Source organism: Chrysoperla carnea, chromosome 4 (assembly GCF_905475395.1).
Source record: "Chrysoperla carnea chromosome 4, inChrCarn1.1, whole genome shotgun sequence".
NCBI classification, from domain to species: domain Eukaryota; kingdom Metazoa; phylum Arthropoda; class Insecta; order Neuroptera; family Chrysopidae; genus Chrysoperla; species Chrysoperla carnea.
In genome coordinates, this window is record NC_058340.1 from 48,188,213 (window position 1) to 48,212,537 (window position 24,325).

At 28.2% G+C, this 24,325-nt stretch overlaps 4 protein-coding genes and 1 non-coding gene across 5 annotated transcripts; 3 read left to right on the top strand and 2 right to left on the bottom strand.

Annotated features, from left to right (window-relative positions):
• Window positions 1-166: 166 nt before the first annotated feature.
• LOC123298749 (zinc finger protein 43-like) lies at window positions 167-2,292 on the bottom strand. Its single transcript, XM_044880844.1, has 2 exons — window positions 354-2,292; window positions 167-286 (listed from the first exon to the last, which is right to left on the bottom strand). The coding sequence occupies exons 1-2, from the start codon at window positions 2,290-2,292 to the stop codon at window positions 246-248; spliced, it is 1,980 nt and encodes a 659-aa protein (XP_044736779.1). The 3' UTR covers window positions 167-245.
• A 5,001-nt stretch (window positions 2,293-7,293) lies between these two features.
• Window positions 7,294-11,964, bottom strand: LOC123298570 (DDB1- and CUL4-associated factor 12). The gene is made up of 5 exons (XM_044880619.1): window positions 11,430-11,964; window positions 10,541-10,768; window positions 9,559-9,945; window positions 9,117-9,305; window positions 7,294-8,377 (listed from the first exon to the last, which is right to left on the bottom strand). The coding sequence occupies exons 1-5, from the start codon at window positions 11,835-11,837 to the stop codon at window positions 8,222-8,224; spliced, it is 1,368 nt and encodes a 455-aa protein (XP_044736554.1). The 5' UTR covers window positions 11,838-11,964; the 3' UTR covers window positions 7,294-8,221.
• A 1,094-nt stretch (window positions 11,965-13,058) lies between these two features.
• Window positions 13,059-14,743, top strand: LOC123298568 (U3 small nucleolar RNA-associated protein 15 homolog). The gene is made up of 2 exons (XM_044880617.1): window positions 13,059-13,208; window positions 13,267-14,743. Exons 1-2 carry the CDS (start codon window positions 13,119-13,121, stop codon window positions 14,737-14,739), a joined length of 1,563 nt encoding a protein of 520 aa, XP_044736552.1. The 5' UTR covers window positions 13,059-13,118; the 3' UTR covers window positions 14,740-14,743.
• Window positions 14,744-16,110: 1,367 nt separating this feature from the next.
• Window positions 16,111-16,184, top strand: Trnat-agu. The gene has a single exon. It is a non-coding gene; the product is annotated as a tRNA-Thr (tRNA).
• A 1,183-nt stretch (window positions 16,185-17,367) lies between these two features.
• Window positions 17,368-23,706, top strand: LOC123298580 (UDP-glucose 4-epimerase-like). The gene is made up of 8 exons (XM_044880635.1): window positions 17,368-17,497; window positions 20,940-21,190; window positions 21,261-21,374; window positions 21,847-22,023; window positions 22,112-22,292; window positions 22,357-22,445; window positions 22,793-22,985; window positions 23,551-23,706. Exons 2-8 carry the CDS (start codon window positions 20,948-20,950, stop codon window positions 23,646-23,648), a joined length of 1,095 nt encoding a protein of 364 aa, XP_044736570.1. The 5' UTR covers window positions 17,368-17,497; window positions 20,940-20,947; the 3' UTR covers window positions 23,649-23,706.
• The last annotated feature ends 619 nt before the right edge of the window (window positions 23,707-24,325 follow it).

The window sequence follows — 24,325 nt, forward strand, 5'->3', positions numbered from 1 at the left end:
GCCATTCATTAATGTATACAATTTATACGCATCCCATTTTTCCGGTAGTTTATTAGTGGTGCTATTAGTGTTGCTTTCAGTTTTTTTATTTGTGAACAATTCCATATTTTCTGAGTTGTGTGTTTTATTAATTGTTTCAGTAACTGGATGTTTGTTGGTACTACTATTCAGACAACAAGAACATTTTAATATGTTTGATTTTTTAAAGGATGGTGCCTTCTTAATAAATTTTCGATCACTAAGCTTTAATGCCATGGTTGCAGTTTTACAGTCATCCAATGAATCACTATTAATAGAACAACGTTCTTTAAGTGCATTATGTTTTAAATAATAATTATAAGTAATTTTCGAACCTGTTGCTTTGCCAATACATGATGTTTTCTCTATAACATCTGCTAATGCTTCTTCTAAACATGTTAAATCCACATTCGATTGTTTCGAATTTTCTCCTTTAACATTTAAACTTGCTTCAAAATCATATATATCTCGACCATCATAATCCTTTTCGACTTTTTTCTTCTTATGATTGTCGCATACTGTTATTTTTGTAACCAAGTCACGATTTTCATTTTCATTGATATTGCTGGTACAATGATTTTGATCAATCAAGCGATTGCACTGTGTACATGTTTGTGGTTTAATTTCTTCACGACAGCTACTGCCTGTTTTTTCACTTATGAACCGAAATTTTGGTATGGAAATCCATGTATAAATTGGTGTATTTGTTTTGTTATTCGTGTGTATCTCTCTAAAATGTTTGCGATTGTGTAAAAAATATTTTTTTGTTGGCACACAAAGATGTCTTATTTTAGTGTAATTTTGTGCACCGATTGGCGATGAAGAATGATGATATTTTCTTTTCTTAGTACTAAATAAGCTTCTAAAATAATTCATCATGCTTGGTTTTTTTATCAACTTAGCTTTATTTTCGCACAGTTCTTCAAATGAGAAAGTTTTTGAAGATTGAAATTTGACTGATTCATCACATTTTTTTTTATTTAATAATTCATCTAAGTAATTGTTATTTGGACAATCGTCACATTTTTTGACTTCTTCACATTTCTTTGGTTCACAATCGATTTTCTTTGGTGGTGAACTTGAATCGATTTTTTTTGATGCGGGTTTGGATTTCTTTCGTGAAAACCACGATTTAAGCTTTGGGCACTCATCAACTTTCATAGCTTTCTGCTGCTTGACATCACAATCACAAGGATCCGATTTCTTTGGGGCATCGCATGAATCACTTTTCTTTGGTTTATTGGAGCAAGAATCAGGTTTCTTCGGTTTATCAGGGCAAGAATCAGGTTTCTTTGGTTTATCACAGGTTTTATCACGTTTCTTTGGTTTATCACAGCTTGGATCAGGTTTCTTTGGTTTATTGCAGCATGGACTAGGTTTATTTTCGTAAAGCTTAGGTTTCTTTTCGCAAGGCTCAGGTTTCTTTTCGCAAGGCTCAGGTTTCTTTTCGCAAGGCTCAGGTTTCTTTTCACAAGGCTCAGGTTTCTTTTCACAAGGCTCAGGTTTCTTTTCACAAGGATCAGGTTTCTTTTCACAAAGATCAGATTTCTTTTCACAAGGATCAGATTTCTTTTCACAAGGATTAGACTTCTTTTCACAAGCATTAGATTTATTTTCACAAGGATTAGGTTTCTTTTCACAAGCATTAGATTTATTTTCACAAGGATTAGGTTTCTTTTCACATGGATTAGGTTTCTTTTCACATGGATTAGGTTTCTTTTCACAAGGATCAGGTTTCTTTTCACAAGGATCAGATTTCTTTGATTTATCGCATGGCTCGGGTCTTTTCGGTAAATTGCACGTATCACATTTCTTTGGCGCATCACATGGCCCTTTCTTCGGTGAATCGCATGAACCTGATTTTAATTTCTTTGATTTTCTTTTAAATATATCACACATCTTGGATTTAATTTTCGTTTCGTCTTCAGAATTCACTGCAGAACTCACATTTTTCATTTGTGAATCTTTTTCCACTTCTGAACCCTTCAAGTCAATTTTTAGTTCCGAATCCTTTAAATCATCTTCCAATGCTGAATCGACTGAATCTTTTTTCGTTGTTGATTTCTTTAAATCTTTTTTCTTTTCTAATTCATCGTCTTTTTGCGATAATAAATCGTCTAAATTTATTTTTTTTGAGGAATCACTGACATAAAAACGTTGTGGTGTTATATTTTTAAAAAATGGTATATCTTTATTGATAAATCTTCTAACACGATACGTAAATGGTTGTTTGGAAATGTAATTTAATTTATGTAAACTATAAGTTGAATACATTTTATAATGACCAATGTTGAAAGTTTTCGATAATAACACTGGTGAATATGATGAAACTTTTTTCTTCAAACCTATACCATTTTTAGATTTATCTGATGATTTTATGTTTTCATTAACTGTTTTATTTCTTTTCAAAATATTTTCGGATTCTTTACCAATAAAATTACTACTGTAATATTTTGTATTGGACACCAAAGATATATATCGTGATGATGTATTATAGGGTAGGTATGGGCAAAACCCCCATAATCTAGTGATTAATAATCGTCGTATTGTCATGATTGAGCAGCTAATTCAATATTATTTTGAGTATTACATATATTAATTTATCATAGATAATAGATTTTGTTGTCCGAATACGTATTTTATAAATACTGTGTTTGATTTATTGCCCGATTAATGCTTCAAATCCTCCATTCTTCACTTTTCTTGAATTTATGGTTAGTAGTTACAGTTAGTTTTGAGGTTGATTCAACTCTAAAAAAATGAGTTGGTATTTAGCAACATTTGCATTTCACAGTTAACATGACTTTTAAATAATTAATTTTTATCAAAATCGTTTGGAATTATAAAAAAAGAGGGATAAAGGTATAACCTTTTGTTTAAAAACAACTAACAATAAGCTTGTCTTTCGATCTGTATCATATGTTTATAAAATTCTTATTTTTTAAGAAATTCTGCATAAATTCAAAAATATTTATATCCAGTTTCCTATTAAGTCAAGTTCTCATTTAAATTTACTTAGGCGCTACAGAAAGAAACACCATTAATTAAAATTTTGAAAAATTATTCTTAAACATGTTAAAAAGTCACAATTAAATTTTTAAAAAGTTTTAAAAGAAACAAGAAATTTTTTCATTGATTTATTATATAAACAAGCGAAAACAAATAATTTTTGAAATATCATGACTGAGTAAATTGTTGAAATACCATGTATAGACAGTGTTGATTACGCATTCATTTGTTTCTTTACTTCATGTAAGTAAAGAAAGATAAATAAACATATACATAATATATGTAACGTATAAATTTAAAATATAAACAATAGGTACCTGTATATTATACATACTATATAATGTTTCTAAGATAATTTGCGCCCTCACGAGTAAATAGTGATGTTAACCCATTTACGAAAAAAAGTTTCAAAAAAAAGTTTTTTTTTTATAAGGAACATTTTTTACATTTAAACTTTTGTTCCATCTCTAACGGTTTACAAGATGAGACGACCTCACTTTTTACGCCCTGAGCACGATATAAAAATTTCAGCTTGATATCTCTTTCCGTTTTTGAGTTATCGTGTCAACAGACGCACGGGCAGACAACCGAAAATGGACTAATTGGGTGATTTTATGAGCACCTATACCAAAACTTTGTTCGTAGCACCAAAGTTATTTTTTATAAAAATCTCTGCTTTCGAAAATATTAACATTCAGCTAACAAAGCTATTCACTTTGGCAATGGCCGTAATGATTGAAAGACAAGAATGTGTAAAACTAATAACATCAGTTAATATTCGTCCGTTCTTAAACACAATAACTCAATAATGGACATGCGAGTGCATGTACGAAAAAAACCTGTCTGTTAAACCACAAAAAATTGTCTTTTAAATCAAAAGAAATAAAAAAAAGTAAAATAAAAGATGTTTCTTGTTTACAAAATCGACTTTTTCTAACAACCAAAAGATTTCAAAATATATGGGTTTTAAAAAAATTAGTTCTCTTGTTTGTTAATTATTAAAATACACTAATTTTGTAGAAGAATAAAATCTTTTAAACTTCCAAAATTGAGCAGGACATATAAACAATTGCTAAGATCTATTAAACCATAAAAAAAATTGTGAATTTTGGCTCTAAAATAAACGTATTAAGCAATCTTTTTTAATAAGCATACCTTTGATGATTTACGTCACTATGTGTCTAAAAAGAAGCGACAATAATCATAGTGGAAACTGTTGCAAATGAATTTGTATATATTCATTTCTTTAAAAGTATTTTATCTTAAGATATATTTCCATGCGATCAAAATCGATATTGTCTGAATCGAAATTATTAAATAATGTTTACTACGAGAATGCTTTTTCGCGGTAAAATTGATGAAATGGTTTTTTTTTTATTTTTACTTACACAAAAAACTTTTTAAGTTTCAAGTTCCATTACAATTTATCCAATTGATTTCTAAATTATAGTAATTAATATACAACAAATTTATATTTTCGTTATTAGAAAAATAAAAGCAAACAAATAATTTAAGAAGTCTTCAAGTGAGTCACATTTAATAAATAATTCAAACACAGAAAATTTTACAGTAGTTTTTTTAATAACCATTTAAACATTTATTTATTAATAGAAATGTTTTGTTCCTACCCAACAGTTAAAATTTACCTTTTGTCTAATTTTTTTTTACATACTTTTAAAATGTTAATATAAAAAATAATTCTAACATGTTTTTAATAAAATTTCCATTTAATTTATATACTTAACGAATTCATTCATGTTTTTTAAAATTTCGTTTTTCAAAATTATATAAATCGTTAATAAAATATCACTCACCAAATAAAAACATTATTGTAAATATGTAATCCTATTGCTAATAGGATATTGTAATACTTTAAAATTTGGGTCAAAATAACAAAAATTAGTGTTCATACGAATGCCAAAATCATTTTGACATCAAATTCATAGCCAATTAGTTTGTTAATTTTCTTAACAAACTTTTGTTTTAGTACGAGAACTACGCCATAAAATATATTTACAATTTACATAATTTGTTGGGCAAATTAGAAAAAATTTAAATGGAACTATTTTTATAAAGACATTTTAATAAAATCAATTTTTTTATTTCTATTTTCTTATACTATCTATACACATCCATCATTTTCTTCGCCTAAAAAAAAAACTCATAAACTTTCAATTTCAAGCTTTTTTAGCTTTTAGCAAGCTCATTATTTTCTCGATGTTCATTTCTATCGTGTCTTCCAGACCATTTAGAAAACGTTATCCTAAAATTTTTAACGCCGATTTTCTATTCCCGGACATCGACACAGAATATTAGCAGTTATATTCTGAAATTTTAAGCTTCATAACATTTCCCTTGGTTGAATTAGACCACAACCTTTAAACTTTTAAATATAAACCAATATTTTTAATTTTATAATCTCAGGTGAAAATAAAAAAGCAATTTTTTTAATTCAAACTTTTTTTTATTTTATACTGATTTTTCCAGATAATTGGCTTTAAAAAGCAATCATATTTTTTAAGTTCTGTAGTAGTTATAACCATTTCAAATTCTAAAAATAACTATTTACACGTCTCAATCTCTCCTTACACGGCTCCTTAAATAAAATATTTAAAAAATTTGTATTTTGGTAAGATTTATTTTAAAAAAAATTGGTTTTTATTATACTATTAATTGTTTTAAAATATAATTTAATGCTGCCATTATAGTTCTTGATTTATATTAAAAATAAATAATTTTACATAGTAAATATTCTTACAAAACATTATCCGTGTATTTTTAAATCTTAAAATTTCGTTCTAAGTTTATAGTATGTCAATCATGCATGTATTATAGTACTAAATTGCTGTTCAGATATCAATATATAGCATGGAAACTACTCCCTTAATAAAAATTTTGTTAAACCTTATTACTCGAAAAAAAATATATATAAAATACATGAAAATGATTTCGTTTGCAAGAAAATTAATATGCTCTTACTAAATTACCTAATGTCAATCAATGTTTAGTAAAAAAAAGCAATGATTGTGATGAATTTTTGAAAGAAATAGCACATTTTTTTAATGGCATAAATATCATTAAAAAGAGACCAAAAATCAACATAGAAGTGGTTTATGGTACGAGTTACGCTATGAGAGAATTACTGCTTTGAAATGTTTTGAAGTAATGACTCTTGATTTTACCAATATTACGTCACCAAAATGGATAACAGCGTTTTTGACAGAATAAAAAAATTTAATTTTATTTTATGGTAAGAAAGCGTGTTGTTATTGTCAACTAACTCTAAAAAATATTTATTAATGTGTTATACTTTAATATTTCAGGCAAACTCGTTACACTTCAAATGTGTTATAAAATCCAGCAAGTTAATCAGTTTAGAAATGTGTTAGCTAATAGGGCTTTTCATTTACAAAATGATTTTTTTTTGTTTCGAACTGTTTTCAATCAAATAAAGACATATCTTATATCTTCTATCCTTGTCAAAAAGCGCTGCTTGAAAAAGATAAAATGTATTTAACTTTCTTAGGTTGAATATTTTTTTGACAACTGTCCGAAACAAAAGCAAATCGATGAAAAGGTCTATTTTTTAATGAACCGCATTACCTTAGTAACCTCAGCTGGATTGAATTTAGACCACAGAATAAATAAAATAAACTGAATTATTAGCAACTAGCACTTAGCCTTGCTCTCACTTATTTCCACGTAACTCGCCGATAATGTACCTTTCTATAGGTGTAATAATTTTTAAAATCGGTTCTTTAGTTTTTGAGTTTATCCATGCAAAAAATCAAATCTTTTCTCTCTATATAATTAGTGATAAATTGTGTATTTCTCTGTGATATTTATGTTTCATTTTACTGTCAATTCATAGACAAGTGAATGGATTGAACTATCAACTCTCTTGTGTTTGATAAGATTTGCATTTGTTTACATGTAAATGGTATAGTAAATTTCAAATTAAAATTATTGAAAAATAAAAAATACAAACAAAATTTTTGCACTAAAAATTGTAAAAATAAAAGTCGAAATTGCATAAATAATATTTAAAAAAAATAAATTAACATAATACAAAACATACATACAATTTATAGATTTATATGCCCATCCATACAATTATATTAATAGTTTGTCGTTACTATAGTAAAACTCCCTGAAATAAAACTCAGAGACGGAGCTAATAAAAACATACAATTTTAGAATTTTTGTTCGAGATTCTTTTTCGAGGTATTGAAATGAAAAGTACTTGATAATTATTTTTTGGCCCTTTTTAAAAGTTTGTTGACAGTGTTAAAAAACTTTTCAAACCAGAACTCTCATTTAACCTCGATAAGAAATTTCTTTTAGAAAAATATTTTGATATAATGGTCTATTTGTAAATAAATAAAAAGATTTACCATTTTATTAGAATCCTTTCAACTCTGATATATGACCAGAGCTGAGCGTCAATTTTTAACATAAAATTATCAACATCGGAGTAATTTCCAACTGTATATCATTTACTGGTAATCTTCTTAAGAAAAAATAGATTATCGAAATATGAGATGCTAGTTGTATGGATATCGCTCAATTTAATTATCGAGTGTTTTATCCATGGAGACTTCATAAGAAGATTCAACTCCATTTAACCAAATATCTGTCAAAAATAAGACGCCAGTTTCTTTTGCACCGAATGAAGCTAGTGTATGGCGCGAGTTTGATTTTAAAAAGATGACGAATTTATGTATATGACGGTGCAAAAAGAACACTAGCGACGCTATAACATCTGCCATTTCGTTGAATTTCTGTCAATTCTCCCGCTTACATTGATTCTCCTTGTGTAGGTCTCCATGGATTTATCGATGAAATACGCAGCAAAATCGTTTGGCGTTCAAATTTTTTTCATAATAATAAATAAAAGCCGCACTCAATCACTGCATCGAATTCCATTTTCAATTTCACTATCTCGATAACCCTAACACTTATAAACTTAAGCCATATTTCTATAATACATATATGTTATTAAATTCATAATTCATCATCTTATGCTCTTTACTAGTTTCATTAAAGATAGTACCTATTACTGACACATTTTAACAAAAAAAAAAAAAAAAAAAACACGGAAAATTCTTTTGAAATATAACATTATCCACGAACAAAACTTTCATTTCATAAATAATAATTCTTAGAAAATAATATTAGTATACACAACGACGCTTTATTGCCACAAACCCGCGTAATTTCCTATAAATGTTGCAGGAAGAGGTCCTCCTGCCGTAAATAGTCTTGTTCCACTGTTATCATATGCATGTGTATAAATTGCAGGAACATATTTTACGTTTTGAAAACCTTCCATGTATTCACCATCAGGATACTAAAAAATAAATTCATGTTTTATTAAATAGGAGAACTAATAGTAATAAAGTTTATGATTATGCTTAGAAAACATATCAAGATAGATTAGGAGCTAGTTGAGTACTCAAGCTACGCAGTTGGTGTATAGTTGCCTCAAATAGAACGAATAGGTTTCTTTGAATTCGATGACGTTGCAAATGGATTTTATTGAAAAATTTAAAGTGCTCGATTTATAATAATAATAATATTTATTCCAAATAAAAACTATCATAGCTATCGAAAAGGTTAGTATGAAATTGTAAATATTTTGTATCGTTTATAAAATTTTTCAGTCAATCTATTGATGATAATGTAAGGTACTTAATTAAAACCATTTTTAATTTTTGATACTGACAGTTCTAAAATGCACTTTGGAGTTGCGGTACATATTTTAATTATCACATTGGAGGTGCTATTCTGTACCGATGAAATTCTTGAGCACCCTGGTTGTAATAATGCGTAAAATAATGCAAATTTTCTTTGCAAAATTTTTTTCCGTTTAGTATCAGAATGCGTTTTTACAACTATCTCTGGATTTGAGGTTCGCAATAACATGAAGAATTCTATTTTATCTTAAAAGTATTTCATTGCAACAGCTAGATGTTCCTTTACTTGTAAGAGGTAGCGGGAGTATTTTCGTCTTAAGTTAAGAAGAATGGCAACGAAAAGTTGGCAAAAAATTTGAAAAATTATTTTTATATTAATCTTGTATAACTTACCACATAGCCTTTACTGGCTTTAAGAACAACTGTTCTGGAAGAATTAATACTTGATTCCAAATATTTTCCAGCTCGTAAATCGTAGAACATAAGCATTCCCAATCCAGTACCAATAGTTAAAACATTATTTTGAAAACTTGCTGACCTAATTCCACATCCAGAATAACGTGCTGATACTTTTTTTACGGGCTGAAATTTAACATACGAAAATAACAAATGAGGAAAATAGTTCTTGTACTCTATACCATCCAATTGACTATGTCTGTGCTGCGAATCTGCTACTGTTCTTTTAGATAATTGTTAATTTGACAAGCATGCGCATCGTGGTCAACAACGCCACTTGGAGGATAGAGAAAATAATTATTATCGGCACCGTAATATTTGGACATTCTTTCAAGTGATCATATAAGAGTATTACAGATGTGGTTAAAAATATATTTACCTGTAATGTCCGTGCATCTAATAATAACGTATACGATCGACATCCAATAGCATATAAGCCTGTATCTTGTACAGCTATACAAACATTCTCTTGGCATGAAGGAAGTTTTCGTGACAATTTCTGTTTAAATGTTTCTGCATTCCAAACATGTATATATCCATTTAATGATAACGCCGCAACTTCTCTAAATGTTTTATTATATGCAAGTGCTCGAACTTTTTGAGCATTTTTACATTCTTTTATCTCTACAGGTGATATATGTTGATACAAGGGCATTCCTTCATGTTTTTCTTGCAAGAGTTCTGGTTTTACACGCCACAGGCTCATGCGTGAATCACGTGAACCAGATACCAAGAATTGATCATCGATCCAACACATATCGAACACCTATTCAAACAATTTTATAGAAATCCATTATATTTTTTAATTTTTTTAGTTTTTCCAAAAGTTTTAAACTAATTTATATGTTTACATAACTCATGTATACAGGGTGTCCATCTACTCAAAATTGTTACAAAAAAACTCATAAAAATAACTTATCATATTTTAACACGGATGGCGCAAAATAAAGTTAAGAATTTTCCAACATGGTCAATAATACACGCTTTCAGGACGTATATAGGAAGCAATTTTGCTAAAAAGGCGTTTTCTATGTGTATATGTAAAGATCTATCTAATAATCCCCCTCACTATGGGGTGTGCGAAAAATAATACACGCTTCGCAATCCTGTGGAAAAAATTTACCCGACGGCTTTTATTTTGTGCATATCTATCTAATAATGCCCTAATAATGGCATCTAATAATGAAGTGTGAAATCATAAAATTGGCGAAGAAAATTTTTATCTAAACTTTTGACAATTTGTGCCTGCGAAGGCTTTTAATCTGCTCATCAAAGGCTATTTAACAATAAAAGTTTCAGAAAGTTTAATCAAAATCTATTTACCAAAACTAAATTTTTTTAAATCAAATTTTTCTAATTACCCAATCTCTGTGTGCATTTTCTCCAACACATACAGGATCTAACGTTGGCAGACTGTAGATAGCTATATCACCAGAATGACGTGCACCGGAAGCTAATAAAGTTTTTGATGGATTTAATTCCACCGAATGAATCCCACATTGTTGATCAACATTCCCTCCAATATCTCGACTACCACATAACGATGGTATTTGGTCGAGTGTATGCGTTGTAACATCATAAACCATTAACTAAAAAGACACAATATTGCAAATATTTTTTATTCAATTGTATCGCAATATATTTTAGCGTTTCTGTAAAATTTGAAACTGTACACAAAGGAAAAAAATTGTTTTGCAAGAAATCCAATAAAATAGCTCGAAAGCTTATTAACTTTTACTTAAACGTGCTTTTACGCATACTTGTATGAGCTCTTTGGCACTGCACTAGCAAAGAAAATTTGATATTTTCGAGTTTTAACTTTTAATGAGACTTTCAAAGTAAAGTCCCAAGAAGTCTTTCAAATTGAAGTTCTAAAATTTAATTAATTATTTTAACTTTTAACATAAAATTAACTGCAAAAATATTTCAGTGGTAACTACAAAGTTGCTGACTTTGCTAAATTAAAAATCTAAAAATTACTTTTTATGTATTAAGATATTCAGATATTTTTTATTAACATTAAGCGTCTAACAAATCTTTCAAAAGAAGAACAAAATTTTTATATGATTTTAAACAATGTTTTGTTTCCGATATTGCGAGCCTTAGAGGAAAATTTAATTTTTTTAAATTTTATATCTAATGAACAAAGCGTGACTTTTATCCATACTTTGATGAAAAATTTAATTTCCTGTTCAATTTTTGAATTATTTTTCTAAACATATTTTATATACCAAGCATATTAACGCATACCTTGTTACATTTTGTTCCAAAAACGACTTGTCTATCGCTCAACCATTGTGAACAGAATACTTTATTCATATTGCCCAACGACACAGGTGTTTCTTTAAACATATCATGTGTAAGTATATGTCGAGATCCATAATCTTTGGATATATTACGTACTTCTTTATTATTTAACTCTCTGCTTCTAATGTAATCGACAAAACTGTATGAAATATTTAAGGATTCTCTTCTCAAAGAGAATGCATCATCGTCAGAATCTGAATCTTCATAGCACACAAAATCGTCTGGTTTATCTTGTTTACGACTACGCTCCAATCTCAAAGCTCTTGCTCTGGATCTTCTCTCCTCCAAACGTGAAATATTAGCACAAGGAGGCAAATCTCCCTCAGATCTATATCGTACAGTTGAGGCCATTATATTTAAATGCAATGCTAACTAAACTGTGTGTTGTCCTAATTATTTATACAGAAACTATATAAATTTCTCAATTCACCGTGCTTTATTATTTATATAAACCTCATTTTAAGTTAAATTATATTTATAATTTTACTGAAAGTTTTTGTCTAATTTACTTATTTATTTACAGACACTGCACTGACTGCTGTTATGTCTTAAATGTCAAGATTTCAAACTGACAACGTTTACATTTACTGTCCTAAGGTTGCACTCATTTGCACTTATTCAATTGGTGCGCACCCAGTGTACTACATACTACTTGAACAGAAGTTTGACGGCGTTGAATTAAAAACATAACGCAGAACGCAAATCTGGACGTTCTACGTCGGTTTCTATTATACAACTATTAGACCATTGTCAGCTAGATAAATGACCTCGCATAAACTTTGTGGTAATTGACTCCCTGCTAATGTTGTCTCAATTTTTGATATGTTGCAGTTTCAAGAATTCTAATAAACGTTTCAATAAGCACAATGAAAAATAATGAACAGTTTTGGAGTTATTAAACATTTTCTCCAGTGATAAAATAATATTTTCCATTCTTACTAGATAGTTAATAATATTTAGATTTATATTATCATGAAATTAGTATTGTAACGTTTGCATGTTTTTATGATGAAAATTTTCAACAAAATATTCAAAAAATACATACATTACAAAATGAAAATAATTTTTCTTTCAATTACATATAATTCAAAAAAAATAATAAATTTTTCTTTATTTCTTGAAAATTACATAGTCATAAATGTTTTTAATAACTTCACTACTTATAAAGTTATAAACTCACAATAAGAATCAATAATTTCTAAATTGTCACAAACGAGAAGAAAAATATCATAAATATTAAATACATTAAAATTTATGGAGGTTAATCGTATGGCAGTTATTAGCATGGCAAGTAAAGGCGTTTGTTGGTGGTGGTAGATTGGTTAATGCCACTCAATGTCAGCGTAATAATGAAGCAGAACCCTTCGTTTGGTTAACACTTGACATCGCATGACGCGTAGAGAAGTAATGCCTTAGAAATTACACATCATCTATCTATCCCGAACGCAGCCATTTAGAACTATAAATAGTGAATTTCCGTGAGCTATGGTTCTGATTTTAAAACAAACCGTCTATTAAAATATTCAAAAGTCTGTGGTTGTAGCCAAATATTTTCAAATGTGTTCAAATGTTTTTAATAACACATGCGAATTATAGGTTATCGTTATAATACAAAAGGAAATAAATAAAAAAATGTCTTCATTTAAAAAAACTAATATAAAAATTTTTACGAAGCCAACATCAGTATTAACACCTGATAATGTATACTGGAAAAAACTTTCTGTAAGTTCATAAAATTTGTGTAACTTGGATTTGTTTTTAACATAATTGAATTTTTTAGGCACCTGTATTGGTAAAAGAATTTGGTCCAATAGACTACATCGATTTTTCACCAGTTGAACCTCATTATTTTGCAGTAACTTGTTCTGTGCGTGTGCAAATATATAATCCCATAACAAAGTTAGTTACAAAAAATATATCAAGATTTCGTGAAAGTGCTTATGGTGCATCGTTTAGATCAGATGGCAAATTATTATGTACAGGTGGTGAAGAGAAAAACGTGAAACTTTTTGATGTCAATTCAAAAAATTTACTACGTTTATTTAAAGGACACACAGCACCTGTTCATCGCACCTTTTTTACATCAGATAAAACTCACATTGCATCTTTTTCTGACGATAAATCTGTTCGAGTATGGGATATTCCAACTGAAAAAGTAATTAATGAATATAACGAGCATAAAGATTATATTCGAGCAGGTGCTGTAAGTCCTGTGTCAAAAGATATTATTTTATCTGGATCATATGACAACATTTGTAAAATGTATGACGGACGAACAACAGATGTTGTATTTTCTGTAGATCATAATGCTCCAATTGAATCTATATTATTTTTACCAACTGGGGGGATATTTTTAACAGCTGGTGGTACTGAAATACGTGTTTGGGATGCCTTTATGAAAGGTAAATTATTGGCCAGAATGTCTCATCATCATAAAACAATCACATGTTTACGGTTAGCTCAAAATGGTAAACGAATTATGTCGAGTAGTTTGGATCGACATGTAAAAATTTACGATGTAGCTACATATAATACTGTACATACTTTAGATTATCCAAACGGTATCTTAAGTCTTGGTGTTTCACCAAACGATGAAAGTGTTGTTGCTGGAACAGTTGATGGTCTTGTTTCAATTAGTCGTCGTGAAAATGAAAAAGAAGAAGTTAAATCGAAAAAAATATCATACAAATTTGTATCAGATACTCATCCAGCAACGGTTGATGTGATTGTTCCGACATACAATAAAGATAAATTACCCGAATATGATACTCATTTACGTAAATTTCGATTTACAAAAGCACTTGATTCTGTTTTAAAACCATATAATATAAATAAAAAACCAGAAACAACAGTTGCTCTTATGGAAGAATTAATTCGACGTAAACGATTAAAAGCTGCATTAACTGGACGAGATTCAAAATCAATATTACAAATATTACGATTTTTAATAAAGTATATAACAGACTATCGATTTACTCGTGTTTTAATTGATGTAGCAAATATTTTTATTGATGTATTTGAGGAATCAGTACATTTACAAAATGCTGAAATTGGTAAGCTGTTTTTACGATTAACAGAACTTGTTCGCGAAGATGAACGTTTATCAGAAGATTTAATAAATTTACAAGGTGCTTTAAGTTTGTTACTTGCTGGCGCAAGCATCACAGATCATGTGTCGAATGAACAATTAGAAACACATAATTTAACACCTAGTGCAAACGCACAACAAAATTTGATAATAAATATTTCTTGAAATTTGTTGCAATAAATTGTTGTTTTTTTTGTAAGAATTCAATGTTCATAATTTTTATTTACCTCTAAATATAGACTAAATCATTTATGTTATATAAAACTGATTAATACAAACTGAAAATTTTATTAATGCCGGTTTTCCACTAAACAGACAGTTGAGTTTATGTTTTCTAAAACCTGAAAAAGAAAACTGAAACTTGAATGGCCATTACATTAAAGTCTTCAAAAAGTTTGTCAAAAGTTGGAGTGGTTTTTTATTCGACACGAATTTGTATTTTGTTTTTGTTTACCCATAAGACGTCTTGGCTTGAGTAGATTTATTGGTAAAAAGGTGTCTTATAAACGCAATAAGAATTGAGCATTGGGGATGATGACTAAATTTTTCTCATCACTGCAAGTGAAGAATTCTCACTACACGGATAGAAAAGAGAAGTTGGTTTTTGGAAATTTTTAGAAGTATTCAAAATACGAACGTTTAAAACTGCTAATTAAATAAAGTGGAATATTTATCACAGTGGCGCCATTGAACAACATCGCCATAGAGATTATATATAAAACTATGTTTTTCAAGAAAGAGACGGGAAACAATCTTTAAATCTTATAACTTCTTCGTTTTTTAATCAATTTTAATTTCAAATTTTGTTTTTGTATCAAGTCTACTTTTACATTTTTATGGGTAATGTGGCAAAAATCAGTCATCACCCATTTAAGACATTAAAAATAACGTTGCTGTAACCCATCTGTCTTTACTGAGGATAGATCTACATTCAGTTAAAATACTGTACTTAAAAATTTACTTCAGTAACCTTTAAAAGTCCATCCTTGTTCCAACCTAGCTACGTTAATTTTTGTAGTATACATAATTTTTGTATTTGGTAATCTAATTTCCTTCGAATATTTATTCTGCCCGCGTCCCTGTGCTTTTACATATAACATACATTAAATGCAATATCCTAAATTTAAAAAAATGGGACGTCGATAAAAAGGCCTATTAAGTAGGACTTTTCATTTAAAAATGACTCTTTTTTGTTTCGGACAGCTACATATCGATCAAGTAAAGGCATATCACATATCTTCTATCTTTGTCAAAAAGCGATGTTTGATAAAGGTAAAATACATTCGATTTTCTTTACTTGAATGGTTTTTTGATAACTGTCCGAAACGAAAGCAAATCGATGAAGTCAAATTAGGTTTTTTTGAATTTGTCGAGCTAGATTGAGTTTTAATTTATATTATATTCACTATCTGTTGAATTCTTTTTTGGTTTATCAATTGCATATATGTTATGAGCAAAAGGTTTAGGCTTCAAATTTATCAAGAGTTAGTGAATGGAGTCATATTCCTCAAGGGAATTATGGAAATTTTGACTAACGGCGCCGTGGCTTAGTTGGTTAAAGCGCCTGTCTAGTAAACAGGAGATCGTGAGTTCGAATCTCGCCGGGGCCTATGAATTATATTATTTTAATTTTCGTTGGCATTTAATTTATTTTAACAAATTAATAATTTCGAGTAAGATTTACAAAATATTAAAAAATGTTTACATCCATTTTAAGATAGAAATTTCATTAATTTTTAACCGACTTCAAACAAAAAAGGAGGAGGTTATCAATTCGACTGTATTTTTTTTTTAATGTTTGTTACCTCAGAACTTTTGACAGGGTGAACTGATTTTGATGATTCTTTATCTATTTGAAAGCTAGTGCTTCCCGTGTGGTCCCATTTCATTTTGATCGAGTTCTGATAACGGCATCCATGAGAAAATCATAAAAGTCTTAAATTTGCATTAAGTATGCACGATAAGAGGACGAATAACTCAAAATCATGCCAACCGATTTCGATGATTCTTTTTTTAGTGATAAATTAGTTAGTGCACTTCAGGTTCACTAAAAATCACAAAATAAAAAAAAACTTTTAACAAAAAGAAAACCGACTTCAAAAGAAAAACTTTTCCAAAACAAATTAAAATGCACTAAAAAGTAAAAAAATAACGATAATATAATGTAGTTAAAATTTTTTTATTTTTGGAGTCGGTGTCAGCCAAGCTAATGTAGCAAACTGTTCTGTCAGAGTTGTTTCCTTGGCTGACACCGACTCCAAAAATAACAATAATTTTAACTACATTATATTATCGTTATTTTTTTACTTTTTAGTGCATTTTTATGTATATGTATAGTTTTATTATAGATAGAAAATTAAATTTGATTCGAATCAAGTAGTGAAAAAATTTTTTTTCTTCGAACAAATATTGCTCTTTCTCACTGGAAGTTTGAGATTTTCCACCAATGAGAACAACGATTATTTAAAATTATACTTTTTTTAAAAGCTAATCCATAGAGGAGATTTTGAAAAGGGCTAAAAATAAATGTTAAATGAAAACTCGATGTTTGGCGTTTAAACAATAATTAATAGTACACTTGTATTCACATTGTTTTTCTATAAATAAAATCTTATTAGCAGTAAAATAAACTGTGCATAAAACCGGTTTGTGGAATGAATGAAATCAATGGCCATCATTATATTCAACTTGACCGTAGATTGGAGAACTAGTGGATTGTGGAAGAACGTGGCTATAATCAGCATATCCATCACTTCATATCCTCTTCAACAAGTGTCTAACACAAACATTCACTGTTAAAGGTTCATCAGTGTATATTCTTTTTGTGAGTTATTCTGTTATTAATGAACCCGCGTCATTAATTAACAACAATTTTAAATATAATCGGCAAATATAAAATTTTCAAATCAACAAATTACAAAATGTAAGATATTTTATTTACTATTTTAGAAAAATATTAATTATAATTTATTTATGATTTATTCATTTTATCAATAATTATTTCATTAATCAAAATCAATTCAAATAAAGTTTTCTGTTGTTGAATTTCATAAATTCGGAATACGTAACCAATTACCTATACTATAGAAAATTCGATAAAAATGTTCATGGAACAGTTGGAATTTTTAATTTCATATTTTTACATGTTAATTACAATTATTTAATTTTGGATTAAAGTTCTTAGTTTTCTTACCTGATTCATTAACTATTGGCAATTAATACAGGATGTCACTAAAAATTATCTGCTTTTTTTCATTGTAAAGATGTTTTGAAAAATACTTTTGGTTGGAGTAGTTTGAAACTAGTCGGTTTCCATGGTTATTTTCAGTTACCATGGTTATTAATGGAAAATAATTAGTTTGCAACCAAAAATTGCATGAGTATGTGACGAAAATATAAAAAATTAAATGTTTTATGAAAATTAAGAATAAGAGAAATATTAAAATACAACAGCAAAAATTTCTAAAAAATCAAATAGCTTTCGTTAATGGTTAAGAATTTTAATATTACAATGTTGAAACTATTAAAATATTTCAATAATTTTTATACCATGTATATATGAAATATACATAGTATATTAAGTTTTGTCCCAAGTTTGTAACGCTTAAAAATAATGATGCTAGGAAAAAAAATTTGTCATAGGTGTTCATAAAATCACCTAATTAGTCCATTTCCGGTTGTCCGCCCGTCCGTTTGTGGACACGATAACTCAAAAACGAAAAAAGATATCCAGCTGAAATTTTTACAGCGTGCTCAGGACGTAAAAAGTGAGGTCAAGTTCGTAAATGAGCATCATAGGTCAATTGGGTCTTGGGTTCGTAGGTCCCATCTTGTAAACCGTTAGAGATAGAACAAAAACTTAAATATAAAAAATGTTCCTTATCAAAAATTAAACAACTTTTGTTTGAAACATTTTTTCGTAAACATCACTGTTTACCCGTGAGGGCGCCAATTAGGCGGAAATTTTATAATATGTACTATACTTGATTATCAGTTATGTATGTGTCACATGTTTGTATGTGTAATGTCATAAAGAAATCAACACTGACTATGCATGGTATTTCAACAATTAACTCAGTCAATTGTTTGTTTTCCCTTGTTTTACTTTTAAAAGTTAAATAATTTACAAAATATTTTTTAAATAATTTAACTTATTACACATCTAGGCAGCATAAGTAAAGAATGTCTTAGATCTCATGTTCATTTTCGCACGAGGAAAAGCCGAAGGTAACAAACATGAGATCTCAGACATTCTTTACTTGCTCCCGTGGTGTGTATACTATTTTTATACACTTTCCGCCCGAAGGATAATCATTTTTAGAGTTAATTGACGAAAAATCATTATTTTTGTTATTTTACCTTTTAAGCTCGTGTGGACATGAGAAAGACCTTGTCTCTAATAAATATTTTGCATGTTTAACTTTAGATGTGCCACTCAATATGTTTACGTCACAAAATAATAATACAAAAGGTATTTTATTTACCTGGAATAACTAATTAAATCTATGCTTTTTGTATACATATTTCTGTTATTGTATTAAGGGGTTACACCAAGCCAAAAATCTTAAAATAATTCTTTTCATTCTTTTAGTACATTATTATGTGGATAAAAATTTTTAAAACTAAAATAAAAACTAATTTGAATCGCAAAACTCAATATACAGATAATTATTTACGCTTCGATTTACCAAATATATTTCGAATGGAAAACAGTAAAAAAAATAAGTCGATTTAATCGGGATTCAAATTTGAAACACCAAGAGATCAAAGTTTTGTTTAAGTTTCATCTTCGAAAACTTAAAAAATTGGTTTTTCTCGTTCTTTCTACACCTGCATTCAAAGTGATCAGTTTTCTTTGAATGTTTTTGTATGTATGGCATAACCCCTTAAAAATGTTTTTACCGTTAGATTAATATAAAATATTTTATGTTAAAAACGCAGCTTCTTCATCTGGCTAGTCAAATGATATTTTAAAAAGCCTTTTTTTATTGAAATTTTTTATAATATTAATGCTTAATGCAATATAAAGAACTAGTTTATGAGAAAAATGTTTTAGATGAATCATATTGGTAATTTTGCAATCGAGTGACTTTTTCCTTTGTTTTTTATTCATTGCATTCTTAGCATTTTTATATTTACATTTTTGATAGTCAATTTCACAGACTTATACAGGTTTTCTCGAATAATAACAGAGAGAAAAATACTTATACTCTGGTGGAAAAAATATTTGAAGAAGAATAAGTCTTAGAAACTCTGAAAAAGTCTTAGGAACTCTGAATAATTCTAAATTTCTGAACGTTTTTGGACTGTCTTATTCATACAACTGAATAAGTCTGGAAACTCTGAATTAGAGTTATTTAGTGATCCCAAAACTTTTTCAGAGTTTCTAAGACTTATTATATTCTTTCTTCAAATATTTTTTCCACCAGGGTAATTCTACATCTTTTCACCAAAAGTTCCTTTACAATTTTATATTCGATTTAATATTAGTCAAATTGAAAGCAGGTTATTCTCAAATATTTTTATATACTCATTTTTTTTTTAAAACGTCCTTATTTTATTAAGTAAATTTTTTATTTTGTTTAGATAGAGAAAGTTACATTAAACAATATGTATTTATGCTTATGAGTTTGGATTAATAAAACGTTATACCTAAGCTATAAACTTTATTATGTTATTATTACTAATAACGTAATAAACTTTCCAAACTGCCTTTTTCAATATTTAACTTTTAATAATTTTAACTTTTTCGTCAGTGCATAGTCATGTGGCTTTAACATCTTTCGGTTTTAATTCTAACAACAATCTAATGTGAACGCCAGATGATGACTTCTGTGTACTGACAAAAATGTTAAAATTGGAAAAAGTTTGGAAATATTATTACGTTATTAGTTCTGCTGGACTTTTACTCAAAAATTATGAGATAAACACTTTCAATCAAAAATTTTGTATATATACATCCGTTCCAAAGTCTGTAAATTTCAAAATATCCAAGTTTATTTATAATTTGTTTTTCCTACAAAAATTTTTTATCGATTTTTTGTATATAATTAACAAACTTTTATTAATAAAGGTACAGCAGGTTCAAAAACTGCAAAGAAATTTTTTCTTATTATTTCATGCTCGCTCTTTGAGTGCGAATTGGTGTATAGAAGTGATAAAAATCAGATGCGAATGTAAATCACGATAAATTGTTTAAACACATGTGGAATATTAATTAGATTTTTTAAATATAAAAAATAAATCTCTATACCGGGTATTTCAAAATGTTTTAAAATTTCATATTTGAAAGTTTTATCAATTAGCAATTAGATAGAAAGCAATTAGTTTAAATTATTTTAAAGTTGTTATTTGATTTTTTCTAGATTAAAAAATGTCGAACAATAAAACAGTATTCGTAACTGGAGGAGCAGGATATATTGGTAGTCATTGTGTTGTTGAACTATTACAAGCTGGATATGATGTGATTGCTATCGATAATTTTGTCAATTCGGTAGACAATGAAGATGGTCAATCAATTGCTTTAAAACGTGTGGAAACAATTACCGGAAAACCAGTTACATTTTATAAATGTGATCTATTAGATAAAGAAGCTTTACAGGAAATTTTTAATAAAGTAAGTTTTAATAGATTACTTTTCTTTTTTTTTTGTAAATTAAAAACAATAATTTTTATTTTTATTTTAGCACACTATTAATTTTGTAATTCATTTTGCGGCAATTAAAGCTGTGGGAGAATCCATGTTGTTCCCTTTACTATACTACAAAAACAACCTAATCGGAATGATCAATTTATTGGAAGTAAGTAATATTAAAAAATGTTATTCCACACCATCTTTGAATTTGTCATTTTTATTTGAGTGCAATATGATAATTCGAGTAAATAATTGCATTCTAAGATTATCTTTTAATGTCCTTCAAATATTACTTATTGCATAGATTTTTGCCTGGATGGCCATTCAATCATTCATCCGGTTCATAGAGTTTTAATATTTCAGTAATATAATAGCGTTTCATTAATTTTTATATAAACGTCCGTTTTCTATAAAAACGTTTTCGTTTTATAGAAAATCGTTCCAGCCTACTTTTAAGGTACGGTTTAGTTGATTCTTTTCCTGTAAGAAAATTTTCATTTTTCCTACTCCTCGAGTATCCATATTTTGTACGGTTTCTATTTACCTTCAGATTCACAAGTTATCAAACATCTCTTTATTTAAGCACCAAAAGGTAATAAATTTCTTTTGAATAATTGATTACGCAATCGTATTTTTAGGTAATGCGTGATCACGAATGTTATCAATTGGTATTTTCAAGTTCTTGTACAGTATATGGTGAACCAGAAACATTACCAATTACTGAAGAACATAAAACAGGCAGTATCACAAATGTTTATGGACGTACTAAATATTTCATTGAAGAAATGTTAAAAGATGTTTCAATCGCTGATAAGGTCAGTTCGATAATATACTGAAAGTTTATAGTGCAGTGAATTTGCGGTAATTGTGTTCTCGTTGTTGACAATCAATTATTATTTTCAGAATTGGAACATAATTGCTTTGCGTTATTTTAATCCTGTGGGTGCTCATCCTTCTGGATTAATTGGAGAAGATCCAACAAAACCTTTTACAAATTTAATGCCATTTATCGCTCAAGTAGCTATTGGAAAAAAACCAAAATTAACAATTTTTGGTGGTGATTATGATACTGAAGACGGAACAGGTACATATTAAATTGTTTAGACTCTTCTATTATACAGATTATTATAAATATCTTTGTTAAATAGGGATTCGAGATTATATTCATGTAATGGACTTAGCAATTGGCCATGTTTCTGCATTAGATATGCTGCAAAAAAAGCATCAAAGATTAAAGGCAAGTGTCACAGGTATGTTCCTGGTTTTTAGCTAACTACATCTGAATATATACGATATTTCTAACAAAGCAGAGCCTTCAAAATTAAAACAAATTCAAATAAATTACTTTATTGATTTTAAGTGAAAAAGTCAGGGATCGATTAGTGTATTTTTCTACTATCAATTAATAAACACCCTGTATATATAACTAATTAATTATTTAAAACTGATTTTATGAAATATTTTATTTTCGAATTCTTCCTTTCTTCTTAATTTCTTGCACAGAAAATAATTCTTAAAGAAATCATCTTTATATAAAGTAAAATTAATTTTAACATTAAAAAATTTGTTTATTAAAAATTTTAGGTTTACAATTTGGGTACTGGACAAGGTTATTCAGTTTTACAATTACTTAAAACATTTGAAAGAGTTACAGGCACAACTGTGCCATATGAAATTCAAGAACGTCGACAAGGTGATATTACAGCAATGTATGCAAATGCCAGTTTAGCTGATACAGAATTGAATTGGAAAACAAAATATACTTTAGAACAGATGTGTAAGTTTAACATATAAATTGATTTCAGTCTTATGGAAAGCATAAAAGAATTTGTCGAAAATTCTGATTCCTTGCTTATCATTCAGGAAATGTTACAAATTTTAATAATTCTGTGATTGTTCGAGTTATTCACCCACTACCGTTTTGTTTACTAAACAAAAATGTAAAAATTCTATTAATAAAAATAGCTAAGTAAGTTATTCAAAATTTTAAATAGATTCGATTAAAGGTTATTTGGGATGGCGATACTATGTAATTAGAAATGTGCATGTTTCGATTTTAATTATATTTAATGAAATATGTGTGCTACAAACGAAATTTCTTTTTAACTACATGTTAAATGTCTAATTTAAAATAATTAAGTACATAAAAACTAAACGCCATAGCTTTTAAAAAATTAAATTATTCGTTAAGTCACTATTGATTAACAACATTGGTTTAGTGACCACATATAGTGATTTTCACATTTTATAATAAATTATCATCATTTTACCCTTATATCATGGGTACTCTTACTCTAAATAAGTATAAATGTTTATAAATTGTCAAATTTTTACATTTACAGGTGAAGATTTTTGGAGATGGCAAACAATGAATCCGAATGGATACAGAACTGAAAAAAATATTCCAAAACTGAAAGTCAATGGTCATTCACATTCATAGACCTATAGCAACAATAATTCTGTATGAATTTTTTAATTTATTTAATTTAAAATCGTGAGGCATTATTTACAATTTGTATTAATACATAAAATAATTTTAAAATATATCAAATGTTTTATTTTTAACCTAATTCCATTAAAAAATCTCCTTTATAAAAAATATATTCAGTCTTAAAATTTTAGTAAAATGATGTAAAGGTGGTATTAATAGTAATTAAAAAAAAAATTGGGCTCAACCGGGATTTGAACCCGGGACCTCTCGCACCCAAAGCGAGAATCATACCCCTAGACCAGTGCTTCTTAAACTATGGGTCGCGACCCCATTTGGGGTCGCGTAGCAAAATTCTGGGGTCGCGAGAGGTAAAAATACAATTTAACAGAAAATGTTTTTTAACTTGTAAAATTATTGTTATAAAGATAAAATAACAATTATCGTAGATAAATATATCATAACATCTTCTAGTTCGGAAAGATTGTTTGTACCTGCATTTCTATTAAGAGTATTATAATAACTTGAATAACATTTACTATGAATTATGAAATGTTATTGGAATTAATAAAAAATATAAATTTATTTTTGTCAATCTCTAAAAGCCGAAATAATCCCGAGAAATAATTATCAACAAAATTTCTAGGTATTATTGCTGAAGAAGCAGCTTTAACACATATTAAATCCCA

Bases quoted from the DNA above. Each gene is read 5' to 3' on its own strand.
- LOC123298568 (XM_044880617.1), top strand. From the start codon at position 13,119: ATGTCTTCATTTAAAAAAACTAATATAAAAATTTTTACGAAGCCAACA. The intron at 13,209-13,266 runs GTAAGTTCATAA...TGAATTTTTTAG, and splicing joins TATACTGGAAAAAACTTTCT to GCACCTGTATTGGTAAAAGA.
- LOC123298749 (XM_044880844.1), bottom strand. From the start codon at position 2,292: ATGTATTCAACTTATAGTTTACATAAATTAAATTACATTTCCAAACAA. The intron at 287-353 runs GTTCGAAAATTA...TTCTATTAATAG, and splicing joins ATGTATTGGCAAAGCAACAG to TGATTCATTGGATGACTGTA.
- LOC123298570 (XM_044880619.1), bottom strand. From the start codon at position 11,837: ATGGCCTCAACTGTACGATATAGATCTGAGGGAGATTTGCCTCCTTGT. The intron at 10,769-11,429 runs GTATGCGTTAAT...GTGTCTTTTTAG, and splicing joins TTGGAACAAAATGTAACAAG to TTAATGGTTTATGATGTTAC. The intron at 9,306-9,558 runs GTAAATATATTT...GTTAAATTTCAG, and splicing joins TAGATGCACGGACATTACAG to CCCGTAAAAAAAGTATCAGC.
- LOC123298580 (XM_044880635.1), top strand. From the start codon at position 20,948: ATGTCGAACAATAAAACAGTATTCGTAACTGGAGGAGCAGGATATATT. The intron at 21,375-21,846 runs GTAAGTAATATT...TCGTATTTTTAG, and splicing joins GAATGATCAATTTATTGGAA to GTAATGCGTGATCACGAATG. The intron at 22,986-23,550 runs GTAAGTTTAACA...TTACATTTACAG, and splicing joins ATATACTTTAGAACAGATGT to GTGAAGATTTTTGGAGATGG.